At 31.3% G+C, this 20,073-nt stretch overlaps 2 protein-coding genes across 2 annotated transcripts; one reads left to right on the top strand and one right to left on the bottom strand.

The window, feature by feature from the left end:
• Positions 1 to 1,538: 1,538 nt before the first annotated feature.
• Positions 1,539 to 2,930, top strand: LOC101211981 (transcription factor MYB10). Its single transcript, XM_004140004.3, has 3 exons — positions 1,539 to 1,855; positions 1,968 to 2,097; positions 2,219 to 2,930. The coding sequence occupies exons 1-3, from the start codon at positions 1,645 to 1,647 to the stop codon at positions 2,685 to 2,687; spliced, it is 810 nt and encodes a 269-aa protein (XP_004140052.2). The 5' UTR covers positions 1,539 to 1,644; the 3' UTR covers positions 2,688 to 2,930.
• A 14,509-nt stretch (positions 2,931 to 17,439) lies between these two features.
• On the bottom strand, positions 17,440 to 19,502 carry LOC101212222 (putative cyclin-D6-1). The gene is made up of 6 exons (XM_004140005.3): positions 19,041 to 19,502; positions 18,885 to 18,971; positions 18,699 to 18,794; positions 18,423 to 18,624; positions 18,208 to 18,338; positions 17,440 to 18,092 (listed from the first exon to the last, which is right to left on the bottom strand). The coding sequence occupies exons 1-6, from the start codon at positions 19,212 to 19,214 to the stop codon at positions 17,832 to 17,834; spliced, it is 951 nt and encodes a 316-aa protein (XP_004140053.1). The 5' UTR covers positions 19,215 to 19,502; the 3' UTR covers positions 17,440 to 17,831.
• Between the last annotated feature and the right edge of the window lie 571 nt (positions 19,503 to 20,073).

The following is a 20,073-nucleotide window of genomic DNA, read 5'->3' as shown; positions in this document are numbered from 1 at the left end:
AATCTCTTTCTAAATTTTAAGCTTTGGTATTACCTTTTGGATCTCTCAACTTTTAATTTAATTTAATTGGAAGATAAATTTTTTAATTTGAATTAGGGGATTAAATTTGGAACATAACAAATTTTAAAATTTGATATAAATATGAGCTCTCGACCATACTCTAATTTGTCTTCAACATGGTAAATTTTAAATTGAGATTATAGCTCCAATTTAAATTTTAGATAGTCATATATGTAAGTTAATTTAACTTGAAAATTGATTTTGGGTGACATCACTTGACTAGTGTTTATCGTGTTAGCTAAGCTATAGTCATCACTTGACTAGTGTAGATAAGTATATATAGCATAAACTTGCACTTTACCACACTATATAGATAATTCGTTTATACCATTCAAAGGAAGACTAGAAACCCCTAGAACTAATGCTTTGATAGTAATTTCCTTTGCTCGACCCTAGATTACCCAGAAAACCTATTGTTTCGCTTATATATACTTGGGCAAGAAATATGAAATCTTGTACTCAATAAGGATTTAGTAATTACATGATGAAAAGATACATAGTGAGCATATAGTATGCAGTGATCATGATCAATGACTCACCATGTAGAGTTAGATATTTGCGCACACAACATTATTGCATACAACACTAAGCTCGAACCAAAACAATCAAGCTTTTGGTCTATCGGGTTCCCTTGAGTTTTAAGACAGGAATTCTTTATGGAAGCTTTCCATGTTCAATATACTCATGATAGGGTTGAAACCAATCTTGATAATCAATTAAATGGGATGTTGTCACATTCACTTCCCGACATTTGGACACAATGGGAGGCATAATCCAATGTTGATAAAGAGGTATGGAATGATAAATAATTTGAAGGATTAATTACACATACAAATTTAGTGTGTAAAGAGAGAAATGACACAACAAATAGAAACCAGAAATTGTAGTTTTCCCAATTGGGGAATTATATATTTATAAGAAGCAGAGAAAAATACAATATTTGCAACGTTACAAAAATAAAAAATTAGGAATATGAAAAAGTATTTTCTCACAAATCACTACCATACCATTTTTTAAACAATTCGTACACACGACTACTTTTCTTCGTCCTATACTATTGCATAATATCTCACCAAATGTGAGAAATGTTGGGTATATATTATTAATATTTGGAAAGGGGAAAATTAAAAAGGATTAATTGAGGATGAAGTAAATTGAATGATTATTAAAAACAATTGAAAGCGATGGAGAACGTGCAACACACATTGAGAAAGACATAAAGGAAGAGTGAGGATTGTGAATATATTTTGGTAATAATACAACAATAATCAGCTATCTCGTTTGTTACGTTTTACACATTTTTAAAATTAAACTTCAGCCATTCCTTTTAATTTATGTTCACACCCATATTTTCCTGCATTGACATCGCTCCAATGACGTCATTAATCTTGTAGGCTTTTACGTTCAAGTCATCCCTCTGTGGAGTATAGGCCCCCACTCCACGCGTAAGATGTCTCATACTCTAAAATCCTTAAATTATTTATATTCCATTCCCTATAGTTTCTGCGGATTCTATTGCAACTCTTTTAAATATATTCACTTGGATACTATACAATTCTTAATTAGAGATTGATATATGAGTTTATGTCATACTTTCACTCACTACTCTCTCTCTCCCTCTCTCTTTGTATGTGTGTCTCACAAACAAACAACAACAACATAATGGTGCGAGCTCCTGTTGTTGATAAGGATGGAGTCAAGAGAGGTGCTTGGAGTTTGGAAGAAGATCAAAAGCTTAGAGCTTACATCGAGAAATACGGCCCTTGGAAATGGCGGGAGGTTCCAAGGCTTGCAGGTACTTAAACCTACTTTGCAATCCGCATTTGTTTAAATTGACTTTTAAATATTCAAAAAGTGATCATATCTAACCCTTAGTTAATTTAATTTTGATGCGGAATTTTCTGCAGGATTGATGAGATGTGGGAAGAGTTGTAGACTGAGATGGTTGAATTATCTTCGTCCGGGTCTTAAGCGAGGAAACTACACAAATGAAGAAAATGAATTAATCTGCAAATTGCATCAAACGCATGGAAATAGGTACGTATCAAAATGAAGTAAAAAATCGGAGATAGTTTGAATGAATTATATTGTATTGTATAATTATGAACAAATAATATAATATAACTAATGAAATCATGTATTTATTTAATGTTTGAAGATGGTCAACTATCGCCGCAAAGTTACCCGGAAGAACAGACAACGAAGTAAAGAATTATTGGAATGCTCACTTAAAGAAACAAGTGAAGCCGAAAACAGAATCATCAACAAAACATGAGGGAAAACCAAAGGATCTAAGTTTGTCTCATGTTTATGAAGCAAAAACATCAAAGGACTTCGCGGAGTACTGTTCAAGCACATTTGGGATCCTAGAAAGCAGCTCATGTTTGTCCCAACAAACATCTTCAAGTGATGATAATTTTGGGACTGTAATAAATTGGAGAATGGAAGACTATAATATTGATCAGCTGCAGATCAGTGGGTACTATGATGATTTCTGGACAGAACCATATGTTTGGGATCACAATGAAACAAATGCATTCTCAGTAGACTATGGAATTGAAATGTTTTCTCCTCAACAACAATATGAAACAGCCTACGACCATAATTACTGTGATTTGTTCTGCTAGCTACTTTTCTTGGTGTTCATATTAGAAACATCCAACCATATTGTTTCTAATTTCCTACTTTATACAGATGTTATGTATGATCATCATGCATTTGGAAGATTGTACATTAGTTGTTGTCCATATTTTTCCAAAACTCTTGGAATATGCCACTTTAAGGAAAACTGAGATTTTGAAGGGCGGAGCAGGTGCATTCAAATTTGTAAATCAGCCACATACTCTTAAATTATTTTCGATTTGGAAAAAGTTCAATGTTGTATATATTGAAGAAAGGTAATAAATTGTGGTAATATTTACGCAAACATTGGATAATCATTGAATTTTTAAAATTCATCTTAAAACTTACTTCAGATTCCATTTATATATATAATTTAAATGTTTATACAGACAATATGAAAATTACGATTAAGAAGTTGGAAGAAAGCAAAACCAATTTTCAAAAGTAAGAAATAAACCTTTTTTTTTTCTTTTTTTTTTAAATGAAGCCTATGGATACTCTTTTAACCACATTTTTTTTCATTTGCTATTTTTTTATAATCAATGGTTTAAATAAATAAACCCAAGCCACAATTTAAAAGCTAGGAAAGAATGGTTTTTGTTTTAAAAATTTAATTAAGAACTGAACGTTCTTTTTAAGAAATATGCAAATCAGTCCAAAGGAGGGAGTGAATAGGTTTAGTTTTTCAAAACTAAAGATAAAAAACAAATGGACATTAAATTGGCTATCAATCACATTTAATTAATAGGCGAGTGAGAAATTTTATTTATATGTCTTACATGTTAGGTTCTCGATCTTGTCATCTACTACTCCTCTCTTTTCAATCAATTTTATGGGACCACCAGAGCAAGGTCGTTTTCTGTTTGAAGCAACCTCTTTTTTTCAACGCACCTCATTAATATAATGTTCAACTTTCCTCTTTGCACATTCAGCCCATGTCTTTATGATCATACTCTTCTGTTTCTTTCTTCGCTGCTTCAATACCATATTGTAATTCTAAGATATACATTTAATATCAAACATTCATATAGTATACAATCTATACATATAATTTATGTAATTCAATGTTAAGATACGTTAATAAAATGCTAAGTAACTTTACAAGAATATATGTAAAGATCGTGAGAAGTTCGATAAAAAACATACAAATTCAACTTCAAATAAATAAATTAATTAAACTTGCATTAGAGAGTTAATTTCATGAGAGGTTATAATTTAACAAAATTAAATCACAACCGTTAGATGAACAATCACCCAAATATATATGCATATATTTGGCAATGCGATTACCAAGATTTATATACTAAGAAAAACTATTCTAAAGAAATGCTAGTAATCTTGAAAAGTAAAAGATCAAAATAAACGATTTTTTTCAAAAATAAAGCCCTTGGCCCATATACCTTCTTCTCTTATATAGTGGATTGTAGGAAAAACAATTAAGAAAAGAAATAGCATATTGCCTTAACCATTGATGAAGGCTTGAGGCTCTGAATTATTTCCTAGTTGGTTTCATGGATATGAAATTAACCTTCATTGATATATTTGTGGTTTTGTGGATATATTTGTGCTATGTGTTCTGTGTTCAAATAAATGGAAAATAGGTAATATAGATGACCACTTACCTTAATGAACCGTCTTCTCTCTTGACCTTCTCCTTTTCAGAACAAGAACTGGAAGTGGATTTTCATAGGAGAATTTCCGACACACTTTGAAGACAGGTGGGAAACCACCCCTATTCTCCAACGTCATAAGTAAAACATTGAGAATAGTTTCCACCACTTCCCGACACTTTACTTATGACGACGGGGATAGGATCCATCTCTCTCGACGACTCTTGCATGGCGTCAAGGGAAGTGAAACAATTATTTTATATTATACTTTCACCCGACGTCGTCAACATAGACATCAGCAACGCCTTGACCAAATTAAATATTTAATTTATTTTTCGTTGACATCGTGAAATAAGTCGTCGAAACTACTTGTCTTGATTAGCGTGTATTTTTTAGCGTCAGGGTGATAACGTGTAGAAATACACATTATTGTAGCCTCTTATATAGAATATCGAGGTCGAAATGCCTAAGAAAAAAATCAAAATGCGTAGCTTATATTGTAAATTTATAAGTATTCAGAAATACACTTTACATAAGCAATATGCCTGTTTACAACACTTTACCATATTTTAACGCAAGATTGACGAATAAAAAGAAAATGAATCGTAGAAGAATTCGCGAGGTGTTACGCGAGAAAGACTTGCCTTACGATTAACAGTCTCTAGATGAGGAATTATGTCATTACGCGAGAAAGATTCACTAGAAGACAAGAATGTTAGTTGGAGATGATGTGACATACCACATACAGCTTTCAGCATGCGATGCTAACAGGTTGAGAAGAATCAAAATTTTCCCACCAAAAGCTGTCTATAAAAGGTCTCCTTCTTCACCAAAGAAATGAGGTCAAAATGAACCACAAAGACACTTGAATGAGCCATCTCAATGCCTGAATGGGCTAAAACCTAGAGAGAGACGGAAAGGAGTAGCCTTTCCACTGTCTATAAAATCCATCTTTTTCTCTTTCGATCAGATTGTAGAGTGAGAGCTTAATTTTCAAGTGGAGAACATTCTATATTTCATGCTTTCCTCTAACTTGTAATATTTTCCATCTCTTGGTCTTCCCAGTTTTATATTCTTTATAACATATATATATTGTTCATATTGTACAATGGCGAAAGGTTTATATTATTTGATATATATATGTATTACATGTTTATGCCTTTTCAATCCATCATTTCTTCACGTTCCATAAGTCAATGTGTTATTTGTAGTTTAGGTTAGTGATAAGTCTTGATAAGAAGTTTTGCTTACAAGTTTTATCGTGTTAGTTGAGCTATTCTCATTACTTGCCCAGCGTAAGTCGCCAACTACCTAAGAGGGTAAGTAGCAAGAACATGGCTAACACGCACATGAAAGATTTTTCTCTTCCTTTGTGAGATAACTTCCATCACTCATATCCCAAAAGTTGAATAAGTGTGGGCATTAAGCACTGAGTGATTGTTGTCCTTAATTGCGAAGTTCTATATGATTTATAAGTGAATTCTTCTAGATATATCTCACCTAATCATACTTGGTCATATGGATCCTGAAAGGTGACAATGTGTGGCGTGTAATGACTTTGAGAAAAGCACGTATTAATCATAAGCAAGTTTGAGTAAGCTATATCGCATCAAGACTATCACATTGCTTAATCACGTTATAATGCATAGATATTCCTTCACTCACTTCTCGCATACAACTTAATTTTCATTACCATTTCATCATCTCATTCATTCTTTACAGACTCTCAAGGCTTACTTAAGTAGTTTACTTTATTCTCGCATTCTTTACATTTGTTATTCCTTAATTATTTTCTACCACCTAGATGATAAGTGAATCCAAGAACTAATGTCTTGAATCAGTTCCTTGTGTTCAATCTTGGATTATTCAAGTAAACCTACTGTTTCGCTTTCATTTGGACAAGCAGTAGGAAAACTTGTACTCAACAAGGATTTAGTTACTATGCAATGAAGAGGTATAGAGTGAGCATCTTGCATGCCATGCTATGATCTTGACTAATGATTTGTTGCATAGAAGTATTTTTTAGATATAGAGAGACATAATGAGCATATCACATGCAATGATCATGCTTAGTGACATATTGCCTAGACCAAAATATAAACTAAAAACACTTCATATACTGAGTTCAAACTAACAACTACCACAGGGATGAGGCATTTTCCCACCATTGCTTTCACTGATGTCTATTTCAGCGTAAAAAAAACTCCAATTTCTTGTAGTGAACATTTCATGAAATATAACAATAAGTATAAATTTTTTAAAACTTCTTAAATAAATCTTTTGCTTTCTAAAACAAATCTTTACTTGCTTATCTTTGTTACCTCTATACCCTGAAAACTCGACTACCATTTTAACTAGCTCGACCTACCATGTCTGATCTAATAATCTCGGTGAAGATAGCAGAGCACTGTTCATACTATCCTAACTGAATTGGCGGTAGCTGTCTAAGTGGTCAACAAAACCCCATATTCCTGATTGTGCACATTAATTGTCAAGATCTTGGTATATAGAACTTCATGGTTTTCTTGCTTAAAATCTTTTTCATTAAACTCAAGCTTTTGCATATATCTTTCTAGAAAAGTAAACAATTCTATTTCAAGGAAATTTAAGCATACTCATAACTCATCATTTATTTGCTCAAACACATTCTAAATACTCTAATTAAAAACATGTAACCTTGCTTGTAAATCTCGATAAATATTAGTAAAGCTCAAATCATACTTTAAATAACAAATTGTAAAAGCTTGCTTATAGATTTCTTTAGAAATCAATTTACTCAAACAAGGAAACATAAAATCATGCTTTAATCATTTGATAACAAATCAACTTAAAATTATTTTTGTCATGCACTGATTTTGATCTCCACGATTTTCTTCAATAGTTGAAGACTTCCTTTTGACTTCTTTCTCCAACATCCCTTCCCGAAAGTAATTTAAGGTAAAACGTACAAATAGTTTAGGTAAAATCTTATTTATACTAATCCAAAGTTAAATTAATCATCATAAAATTCCTATAAACTTGTCAGCTCATGCTTACCAAAATTCTAAGTCTTTGCATGTCTAAACACCAGATCCAACTCCATTAAACATTTAAATTATAGTTCTCTCAGTCGAATAAGTCCAAGATCAACCCGAGATTACTAATTAAACCCTTTTCTGTCTCCAATCTCGACCGACAAAGCCCTAAGATAGTCTCGAGATCCTTCAAATTTCCTCTTTTACCTTCAATCTCGGCCAAACTCATTCTCGAGATTGCTCGAAATCTCTCTAATTTTCTTTCAATTCTTCTAATCTCAACGAAACTCGTACTACCTTTCATAATCCTTCACCCAAAAAAATGTTATCATAACACTATCTATCATAATCCTTCCCTAGAAAAAACATATGAAACACGAGTTATCATAATCGTTCTCTAAACACATATTCTCATAATATACTAGTTTTATCATAGTCCTAGGATTATCCAAACCCTTATTCTCATAACTTTTTCCCTCCCCCAAATGCCCCATTTGTGTTTACAAAATAATAATAACATATGTAAGAATAAGAACGTCTCGACAAAATTAAAAATAAAAAAACAAAAAAAATAAAATATTAAGGATTAGTTTTAAAAATATAGCAAAATTTCAAAATCTACCAATATCGACATTATTAGACATGGATAGACACCATGAGATTTTAGTATATTTATAAACATTTTTAACAATTTTGTCATATACGATTGTTTTGAAAAGATACAGTAATAGAAAGAAATCATAAATGTTGAATAGTAAAAGTAATAAAAACAATATAGAAAGATGAAGAGGAAGGAAATGGTAGAATAATGTAAAGCTAGGAAGAAAGAAGGGGGGGGGAGCATGGCCTTCTTATCTAATATTGTAGGGAAATCCTTGGTACATTCTGAAAATTTCGTTTCGGCTATTAAAGAAAAAGAAGGATATCATATAATTAATACTGTCAGTAATATGATTTAAATAAAAAGAAAAAGCATTTGTCTAAGGTAGCAGTGGTAACACCTAAGGCTGCATATAGTTAGTGAAAGGAATTGGTAGAGGGTAAGGTATTAATTAAACAAAGGAACAGTGAAAGGAATTAATAGGAGACAAAGCGCCACTCTCTTACAAAGGCCTACACCCAACAAAACCCTTACCCCACTCTCTCTATGCATTTATGAATCACCCCTTACTTAATACTTAATACCAATCAATTTAAAATTTCCAAACCAAGCCTCCACAACTCACTTCTTCTCTTGTTAAAAGATGATATATAATACCCCAAGTTTAGAAAAGTGATATGAAATAAACAAAAATCACATCCAATCCTTAGAATTTGAAGATAATGTTAAAAAAAATGCTTTGAGAATTAGAGTGAATAAACGCAAATAATATTTAATAACCATATACCAGAAATTGAAGGAATAATATAAACTCAAGTTCTCCCGGTGGTCACCAAAATAATAATTCACCAACTTTGTGCCTCAAAACTACATAATTGTAAACTTGCCTTTTTTTTTTTTTCAGTTTTAATTATATGGTCTAGTGATCTATGACTGCGTCATGCGCTAAAAAGGGGGATTTGTTTCACATGCTTGTTAAACCATAACTATCCTCTATGCCATTATTGTGTCTACATCAACATACTGATATTAATGTCAAATAATATACTGCACATATATCCACTGGTTCAGTTTTTTTAACAGAAAACAAAATTGTCTCTCCTCATTAATCAAGTTTTTCAATGTTTGAAAAAATAGTAACGATCTAGATTTGAATCCATAACCTTTTGTCCATGGTACAAACAGATGTTTATTGAGTTAAATTAAGTTGGATAAATATTAGCTTCTTATTAATGTTGCACTTTGCCTTGTGTCTTGCTCAAGGTACGATATCTCGAGTAGTCAAGTCGCGTACTGATTATCTCGCCAACTGGACAAAACACCTAGTGGTTAAAATAGCAAAACTAGAAAAACAAAGAATAGTTAAGAAATGGTTAGGTCGTGGATCACGCTCTCTTTAAGAAGTTTCGCGGCTCTGCTTCTTTGTGCAAACAAAATTATTGCCTTGTCGTCCCCAAGAAAAAACAACTTTTGTTCTTCAATTGATTTTGCATCGAAATCAATTGGAGTCTCAACACTCAAATAAATACTCAAAATTGCTCGGTAAACTCAAAGAAGATGTTTTAAAGAAAGTTTTTCTTGCTTATGAAAATTTCTCGCATGTATAATGAAAGAGTGGAGAAAGTGCATATATAGTATGAGAGAATCAATAGACTGTTGGAAATTAATTTTTTGGAAAATTAATTTTGTAATTCTTTTGTTCACGGGGAGATTATGTTGACAAAATGGTAATAAAATGTTTTATTCTTTTAAATATGTAATAAAGATCATGACATTAATATATCTCATTATGCTTGACCATCTCTCCTAGGATGTCAACATATGCGATGAGATGTTCGAACCTTTTGCGTAGCTATCTTGCATAACTCATGTTATCGCGTAGTCATGATCAATATTACATACTTGAAAACTAAAACATGAAATACTCTCAAGTTTGCATTAGCACAACGTTTGAAACATAGCTATCACATAGCTTAATCTTCTCATATTGCATAAAGAATTAGCGTTTAAAACATAGCTATATCACATACCTTAATTTTCTAACATAAAAAAAATTCATTCAACAATCCCCTACTTAAAATTTTTTTACTATCAATGTTTGAAATATTGCTATCGCATAGCTTAGTCTTCTTGCATCGCATAAAGAATTAGTATTTAAAACATAGCTTGGTTGTAACACCTCGAAAATTAAGATAATTTTTTGAGTTAATTATCTTAGTTTTGTTTTATTATGTTTAATTTATTGAGCTTTATTTCAAGGATAATTTGGTTTGGTGAAAATTGGAATTAATTAAATCATTCGGATGTTATCTAAGTAATTTGAATAGTGGAAATTTGGTTGTAGATAAATATGTATGTATATGTGTATATATATTTATTGTAGAAAATAGAAAAGATAATTATATTCGTTAAATATGATTATTTAAGAGAATGATTTTGTATTTGGTAGAGAAGAGAAATGTATATTATTTGTGGGAGAATAATTATTTTGGAAAAAGAATAAAGTTGATTGGATTTGATGAAGAGAGAATATTTAATTTTTTTAAAGATCAAAGTTTATTATGAAAGTTTAACTAAGGAAAGAGAATGTGAATTTTGTTTAGTTGGAAAAGTAAAGTTAATTATATAATGAAACATAATTATAATTATTACAAAGTAAGATAGTTAATGAGGAGAGATGGTCGATTTGATTGAACAAGAAAAGACGATAAATTAAATTAACAATGAATAATGATTTAAATAAATATATATGTTTATTATCTATTTGGGTGGGAGAACAATAAAAAGGGAAATTTTGATAGATTGCAATGTTTCCAAACAATTTACATATAATAGCAAAAAAATAAATGAAAAACACAGAAGGCTTAGTTTTTTTATAATAATACCGAATATACACTCAATTTTCCATGTTTGATCAATCGCTCGTTCATCCTCGCGCTTTCTCATTGTCGACCTTCTTCTTCTTTCTCTGCTTTCTTCTTCTTAGCTCCATCTTAGCATCCTCAACAGCTTTAATCAATCCTTTGAAACACTCCACCGATTTCTTTCCTTCTTAATTTCCACATCAAATTCTCTATCACATCCGAGAGTGTCATTTCTATTTCCTATAACATCTCCCTAATTTAATTATCATACAAATCATCTCATTTAACATCAAAACAATTACATCACAAGAACTTATCCAGAATTCAAATTTGTTTGAAGTGAAGTGAAATTTGAGAGGGAAACTAATAGAGTAGAAGGGAGAATGATATGATTCAAAGATGGAGAGAGTGAGAGACAATAATAAGATAGAAGAAACCGAAAGAGGAAGAATAAGGGGGTAAGGATTAATAATAGAGTTTTTGTTAAATCATAAGAGTCAATTTGATTTGTCGTGAAAATAATAAATCTCTTTTCGCCACAAGCTGACCAAATCCCAACAATGAAATTCAACAACCCAGATAATGCAATCTTACTCTATTTATTCTCATATCTTTAACCTTCTTCTTACCGATCTTCTTCCTCGTTTGTTTTTGTGAGATCTGTTTTTAATTTGAGTATAGAAAGTAAAATTTTAGCTAAAACTACTATAGAAATTGGCCTTTGAATATATGAGTGGAAAGGATTAAGCTATAAATTTTTTTATTGTTAGAATAAGTTTTGCGATGAATAAGTTAATTCGCAAGGAAGTATTGAGAAAAAAAGAGTTTGCAGTAGAATCAATAAGTCTAAACGCTTTCAAAAGAAAGTTCGCGTAAGTTTTGAAACGACTAGGCGTTTGGGTAGACTTTGCGATAAGAACCAAAAGTTTCGTGATGAAGAAGTCTGTGAGGAAGCCTTGAAGTTTAAACTCGCGATAAGGGTTCTAAGCGAGTAAAAGTTGGTTAGTTCGCGAGAAAAATTTCTTGTAAAAATATAACTACGCGATAAGGTTATTCTTAAAAAGTGTCGTGGTCAAAGTTATTTGCGGTATGATGTTAAGTGACAAGTAAGATATGGCTAAGAAAATATCAAATCTGATTCAACAGGGATTAACATATAAGATTAAGAAAATGTCTATTCACTCTCCACGAGAAGAGAATGAAGAGGGGTTTTCTTCTTAAGTGTTTTGTGGTTCTGTTTTACTATATTGAAAGATGATTTAAAATAAGAGTGTTTCAAAAAGAGATTTCTATCAAAAGTTTGTGTGTTCTAGCATTATAAAAATGATGTTAAAGGTCGACATGAACTTAGCTTAACTGACACCTGTATAGTTTTCAAAATTTTCATATATATATATGGTGAAATGTTCATATATGTTAAAAGTTTTAAAATTGTATTTGATGAATATCCTCATGCATATTTATGAGATTGTTGGACCACACTATATGAATTACAGGGGCAATACAGAAACAAAAATATTAACTGAATTACAATTTTTTTAAAAAAATCAGAAGCATACTTGACGTTTTTAAAATGTCATAAACAAATATATTGTTTACGTTTTTAAAATGTCATAAACATTCATATTCTTGACGCTTTTTAAATGTCATAAACAAGTATATTCTTAACGTTTTTTAAATGTCATAAACAAGTATACCTTGACTCTTTTTTTTAAATGTCGTTAACAACAACATACTTGACGATTTTTACATGTCATGAACATTTGTATACTTGACTTTTATAAAATATCAACGTTTATTAACTATTATGAACTTCAACTTTCTTGATGTTGGCTTCAATGACGATTTTAAAACCGTTAAGTGTAATAATTCTTGACTATTAAAAAATGTCAAGAGAGTATATTTTTGTAGTAATGAGATATGATCCTATGGTTTGAGTAAGAGAGTAGGTTCTTTCAAATTTTAGGAGTGTGCAACACTTCCTTCAAGATGAGTGTCATGCTAGAGGTGAATTTCAACTCCAATTCTCGATAGTCAGCTACTTTGGTTGTGTGATGATCCCCTACAAGAAAATTCTTATCCTTTGTTCCATTATATTTTCTAAAAAGATTAAGGTAATGACAGACATGACGTTATGCATTAGTGTCGAGCCACCAACCTTTAGCCCCCGATTACATTTACCTCTTTTGCTACTGTCAAAATCACTCTTATCTAAAATAATTATGTTTAGCAATAAAATAAATGGGTATTTCTCAAAATAACAAAATAAATTAAAATATTTACAAGTTATAGCAAAAAAAAAATATTTTATCAATAATAGAAATTGATAGCCTTCTATCGCTAACTATCAATGTCATTGATAGAAAAATATCGGTATCTATCAAATGTTTGTTATTGATAGAATTTTAAATTTTGCTATAGCTTATAAATATTTTGTCAAATTTGCTATTTTTGACCATTCTCCTAAAATAAAAATGATTTTTGAAAAATAAAAAAAAATCACTTTAAATTTATTTTTAAAGCAACACTAATAAAGTGATTTTTGACAACCGTTGTCGGCCACTTTCGATTACTTCTTTTTTTTTTGTAACTGTTGCCAACAAACTTTCGATGATTTTTTTTCTGACAGCCATGACGGGTAAACTTTTGACATTTTTCAACGGTCGTCATTGACAAATATCCAATGATAGTTTTTTTTACGGTGGTCGCAAGTCAATCTTTGATCACGTCCCTGTCGACTATTTTTTGATAGCCATGACTGACAAACTTTTGACATTTTTCAATGGTCATCGTTGACAAACTTCCAATGATATACTTTTTTAGGGTGGTTGCAAGTCAACCTCTAATCATGTCCCTGTCGCCTGTTTCTTGACGACTGTTGACAATCATTTTTTTGCAACGGCTATGCCAGCTAACCTCTGATGACCGCTTTTCAAAATAATCACCAATCAATTTTAAACAATTACTTTTTATGATAGTTGACGAACAACTTCATGCAACCATTGCCGATAACCTCATATTATCGTTTTCCAACATCATAACTGTTTAATTTTCGAGGATCCCTTTTCAGTAACTGACATCCAACAACTTCCAATAAATTAGCTATTTATTAAAAATAAATTAATAAAAGGAGAACTTTTGAAAATAGTAGATTTTACAAAATATTTACACCACCCTATAGCAAATTCTATCACTGGTAGTCATTGATATGCTATAGTGATAGAACACTATCACGGATAGAATCCAAAATTTTGTTATAGCTTGTAAATATTTTAATTTATTATTCTATTAGAATATGGGTGACTATATTTCGACAATCGTTTTCGTCTAACTATGGACAACCGATTTTTGAAATCATACATAGTAATTCAAAATTAATTATAAGTATTTAAAAATCATTTAAAAGCTTAGAATCAAACTAAAATTGGATGGTTAAAAACTTACTTTTAGATAATCAATTGTACATATATTGTTTTAAAAATCTCTACTCATAATATCACTCCCAAGTTGAACCCTCGTTCCCCCTCAAAAGTTTAACATGCAATAGGGCAATGAGATTCCCTTAAATTTATATATAATGTTATGAGTTATGTGTCATATACGTGTGTGAATTCAATTTCAATTCCCTTTAATTAACTTAAGACACTACTTTAGGGGGGGTTTAATAACAAATCATTTCTTAATTCATGGACCACTACCCACACACTCTAATTAATTTTGAATCGAATCCTTCTTTACGTGTATTTCACTCCAAATAGACTCATTCTCCAACCAAAGGATTCTTATCCATCAAAACTCAAAAAGCAAACAAAGGAAAGAACACTTGGCTTTTCTACACAAAATATATGCTCACTTTCAATTTTCAGTTTAATATAATGTTAGAAGAACGACCCAGGCCTAAAGAAAAGTAAGTTGATCACGAAAACAATTTTCAAATTAAAAACTACTCACATTTCGAGGAATCAATTTAAGTCAGAGGAGGAAGTATACTATAAAGTTTAAATCAAGTAGTAGTATTAGTTTCATAATATAAAATTGAAACTTTATAAATTATAAAAATAAGAGACTTCAAACAAGAATCTAACCTAAAGTCTTCTTCTTTAGTTAAGTGGAAATAATCAAATTGGAGGATTGTTTTTTAATCGATTATTATGAATTTAAATCCTTCTCTCTGATCTCTCTCTCTTTATTATCTCTTCGTGTACTGTCTCATTCTACACCTCTGTCTAGTAGTTATCATCTTTTGTGTGCAGTGAGAATAGTGACCTCAAAAATTTGAAAAATGGGTCCAAATTATGTTTGATAGAGAAATCACATTATAGGGGACCATTCAAATGGATTACAAAATACAAAATTCATATTTTCTTTCTTTCTTCTTTCTAACAAACCCTCACCTAAGTCTTCATCTTTTCTTTTCAAATATTTCAACTAACTGTGCAGAAATATTAGGTTTTCTTTTTGACTTTCTATTTTATTTTTTTCACTTTCTTCTTCTACAAAACTTTAACCATTCTTGTAACCAATAATAGATATGTTGATATAAACATATATTAAATTGGATTTAGTTTAAAAAGTTAATATTCACCCTAATATATCCTATGTCGAAAATGCTGATAAAAATTTTATATCACTCGATATTTTTAGATACTACTCTTCAAAACTGAAAAATAAACGTTTTGTGTTATAAACTTGCATGATAATTTTCATAAATATAACAAAACACTAAAATATTTATGGTTCGTATAACAAAGTCAAAAAGCACATGAAGTGAGTAGAAATTTTTCGTAAATTCTAGATTTGTCCTTAATGTTATGTATACGATTCGTCATTTCTCTTTCTTCTTCTTTTTTAGGGTTTGTTCATATTTCCCTTCCATATTTCTTATCTCCTAATCTACAAGATTTTCTTTCTTCTATTTTTATTCATTTTTTTTCTTTCTTTCTCCATCTTCGCTTTCTTTCGTACAAATCCTCCTCCAAAATATCAAAATCGTTTAAACATCACTTTGATATTATATAAATGATTGTTTACCTAGTCAACATGATAGCTTAGTATGATTAACATATTTGAAACGTTTTTTCCATCGTTAAAAAGAACTAAACGATCGTGTATAATTTTCTGTAGAATCACATATCATGATATCTTTTAAAAGAAGAATTACATGAAGCATGTTTTCCAATGTTAAAAAGGACTAAACAATCTATATATCATTTCCTACATAATCGTGTATCATGATCGTTTAAAAGAAGAATTACACGCACGCATGTGGTCGATTTTGATCTACACAATCGTGTATCATTGACTAGACGATCGCATATCATGATCGTTTAGAAGAAGAATTATACGCGTGCATATGGTCAATTAATCATGTGTTGAATGGATCATTTTTGGTATTTTCTATTGTTGGTTTGTGAGCTTTTCTTGTTTTCAAATTTATTCTATAGAGTGAAGTATTTTGCCGGTTTATAATATTATATACTTAATAGTTTTGTGATTTAAATCAAATTTCAAATGACATGTAATAATGTGTTTGAATTATGTATGAATTCTCAAGGTCGCACTGGGCAGAGAAGGAGGGTAAGAAGTAGTTGGTCTCCCTTGAAGGATTAGTCAAAAAGTGTAGATATATAAAAATAAAAAGATTGAGAATTTAAACTTTTGCTTTTTAATTTATCTCTAAAAATTCAAAAGAAAAATGTTGGGATACAAAATTGACCCTAGTCAAAATTCCTTGACTTCCTTTTTTTAGCTATTTGATTAAATTTGTACAACAATATTTCAATTTATGAGTTGTTTTTCTCTTTTATTATCATATTTCTAGAAATATTCTCAAAGGAAAAATAAAATTAATCTTATTTTCATGGTTAGAATTTAGATTTCAAATGAAATGTTTTCTTAGAAAAGAAAAAAGTTATGCAGTCAAATTTCTTTCCTTTTTTTTTATTTTTTATGAGAGAACACGTGCCAAAGAAATCTCTAACTTATATATTTTGTGGGTTGGCCTCCCCAATGATTGTGCTTCAAATCTTCCTTGGCTTATATTGTACTTAAAAATAACAAATCTATAAACAATCATTTATTTCAAATCTTTTTAACTCCTATTGTTCCATTAGTTACATGGATTATTATTTGTAATGAGAGTGGAATACAAATAAAAGTAATTCCATCTCGCACTCATTTAAATATTATTTAAAATTTAATAAAATAATAGTTATCAAACCAATCTTATAAAAAATTATAATCCATCGATAATTTATGATATTGATCTTAAAAAAAAGAGAAAGTATAAATGAAATTGACGAGGACTAATGAGACATCTTTTCTCAAGTACCTTTATAATTAATTACTTGATTTCATAAATATATAACATCTAATCTTCGTACATCGTAAGACACTATCACATTTTCTAATGGATTGAGTTAGAGATGATCATGTCTAATGGTCATCGTTCAATACATTTTTCTTATGAATATCGTGTGAGAAAAATAAAGATTGTTGTCACGCGTTAGGACTACAATGGACATGCCATTGTCAATGCAATAATTAATAGATTGCATTGATGAAAGCTTAGATTCCATATATTTGTGAGAGAATTACATGAGTAAGTGTGGCGAGGATTGATTGTAAATATATGTGTGTGTGGGGAGTGAGAAAGAGAGTAAAAGAAGGAAATGGAAAACTATGGAACTTGTTATTAAAGTATGAGTTATTCTGATGCCATAAACAAAGCGACAAAAGAACCACACACTAAAACCCAAAATAACAAACACTCCCAAAACCTAAATCCAACTCCCCACCACCACCACCACCTTCTTACCAACAACAACACCTTCTCAAAGTTAAGTTTTGTCTTTGGTCCCTCCCCAACAAAAAGGAACAAAAATTCCCTCTTTTCCCCTCTTCCTCTTCCTCTTCCCCTTTCCTTATCCTTCACCTTCACCCCCACAAATTCATAAAAATACAAATACCAAAACCAACAAAAAAAAAAAAAAAAGAGAGAAAAAAAAAAATCTAATTTTTGCCCACTCAACTGTCATTTTCCATCTTCATGATCGTCTCATCAACATTGCTGGATCTCTCTCATCTGAACCCTCTGATTGTTGCAGTACCCAACCTTTCTCATCTTCCCTTCATCTTTATCTCCTCTGTTCTTCGTGGCCGACGTGTTTTCACTTTCTGAGCTCGAAAAATGGTGGTCTAATACATTGCCTGCTGTCTCTGACCTCTCTTCCATTTCATCCATTCTTCTTTCGTGTCCATTTATTACTATTTCTTCCACTGCCTTCAAGCATCTCACCAACTTTTCCTCTTCCTCCTCCTCCTGCAGTTCCCCGCCCATTTCCTTTTTCATCAGTTCATTGCATTTATTTCTTTCTTCTCTCTTAAACACAAATCAAATTACGTTTTAACATTAAAGTGGAACCTGGGGTATTTACTTTTTTTACGTATGAACAGTTGATGATTGCTTTTCTGAAGCATGGGTATTGGATTGGGAACAGCTCGTGTGCAGCAGACAGCAGAGCAGCAGCTGCAATTACAGATGCCTTGAACTCCAATAGCTCAATCCCTACGATACAAACATAATTTCTGTTTATTGATACAGTGAAGGGAAAATCATACGTTTTTTTTCCGAAGATGTTTAATTCCTTACCGTTTTGAGCTATGAAGATGATCTCTGTAGCTCTGCCTTTGAGAGCTTGCAACAATGGTGGGTCTCTGAGTTTGAAGAGGGAACTGAAGAAAGGGATGAAAGAGAAAGGAGTGATGGAGCGCATTCTCCATTTAAGAGCTCCCAAGATGAGAACTTCCATTCTGTGTACTGTTTGAGGATCAAAGATGAATCCCTCACTGCCCTGTTTTCAAAATTGAGTTAGGTCTGTATTTTTTGCGACTAGGATACAAGGCAGAAAGGAAAATGCAATAATACCTGAAAATCAGAGAGGTTGTGTTCAATTTGCTTCATTTTGGCAGCAAGCGATACACAAGAAACCGCAAGAAGTCGCAAGACCCATGGCTTTGGTTGCTGTAACACAACAGAGAAGAAGGAAAACAAATATTGAAGAAAAAACAAAGAGGGGAATGGAAAGAAAAAAAAAAGGGTAAAGGGGATTACCGGCATTCCCTGAAAGGAGAAGAAACGATCAAGATAATTGACAGCGAGATAAGACAAGTGTGGATCGATGTTAGAGTTAGAACAGCACTGCAAAGGAGGAAAGAGAGTGAGGGGGAAATATTGTAAGAAGAAAAAGGAAAAGGAGAAAATGGGTACCTGAGAGATGAAATAAATGGTGTCTCGCCGGACGGCGAAATCAGAAGGAGAAGTGAGAAGAGTATGAAGGTAAGAGGGTGAGAGCATGTGATCGGACTCAGTGAGAAAGAGAGAAGCGTCGTCAGAGTGAAGTTGATGAAGATGAGTTAATGGGTTTTCGAGATCGAAATCCATAGAAATTTTTTATTAGAAAGAAAGGAAGTGGGTCGTGTTGTTGTTTCAATGAGAATGGGAGTGAGAGTGAGAGTGAGAGTGAAAGTGAAAGTGGAAGAGGGAAGGGGAAGACATTATTAAAACGGAAACCAGAGGAAGAAGAGAGAAATGATGGATGAGGAAAAAGGAGAGGGGGATTGGGGTATTATATTTCTTAAAAGAAGGAAGTTGAGGAGACTTCAATTTTACTCTTCTCTTGGGTTTGATTGGGTTATTGGGAAGGGAAATACTAATTTAGGGAGAAATAGAGATGGAAGTGAAAGTGAAAGTGGAAGATGGAAGATGGAAGAAGAAAAGTGGGGTCCTCTCCGTCCATGTGAGGGTTATTTTACCGGGGGAGTTTGCAAAAATAGCGAAAAGAGAAAGAAATTATGATAATAAAGTTATGTCATTTATATTTTTTAAATTACAAAAATAACAAATTTAAAAGTAGATTATCATTCGACGACTCTTAATTACTAGTCATATTTGTCAAATTTATCATATGCAAATAATAGATAATATGAGTTTTTTTAAAAAAAAAATTTGTCATCTAATGCAATTTTCCTATTTTATTACCGTTTATCAATAAATGAATGATAGTAAACTTTAATTGCAAATGTACTTGAATTGTTGCTAATTATATAATATGAAATTTTATTGTCAAATGGTAACTGTAGTCGTAAAAATAATGGTAAAGATGTCATATTTATAGTTATGGTTATCTTCACTTTTACCTCTAAGGGTCTAAACGATAACTGTAATGTCAAATTGTTAACTTTTCTGCTGGAACAATAAGGGCAATGTGGTTGTAACTATAATGATACAACACAATTTTCAA

Source organism: Cucumis sativus, chromosome 6, assembly GCF_000004075.3.
Source record: "Cucumis sativus cultivar 9930 chromosome 6, Cucumber_9930_V3, whole genome shotgun sequence".
NCBI lineage: Eukaryota > Viridiplantae > Streptophyta > Magnoliopsida > Cucurbitales > Cucurbitaceae > Cucumis > Cucumis sativus.
Note: the sequence above shows the minus strand (reverse complement) of the source record. Positions and strands in the feature narration are given on the sequence as shown.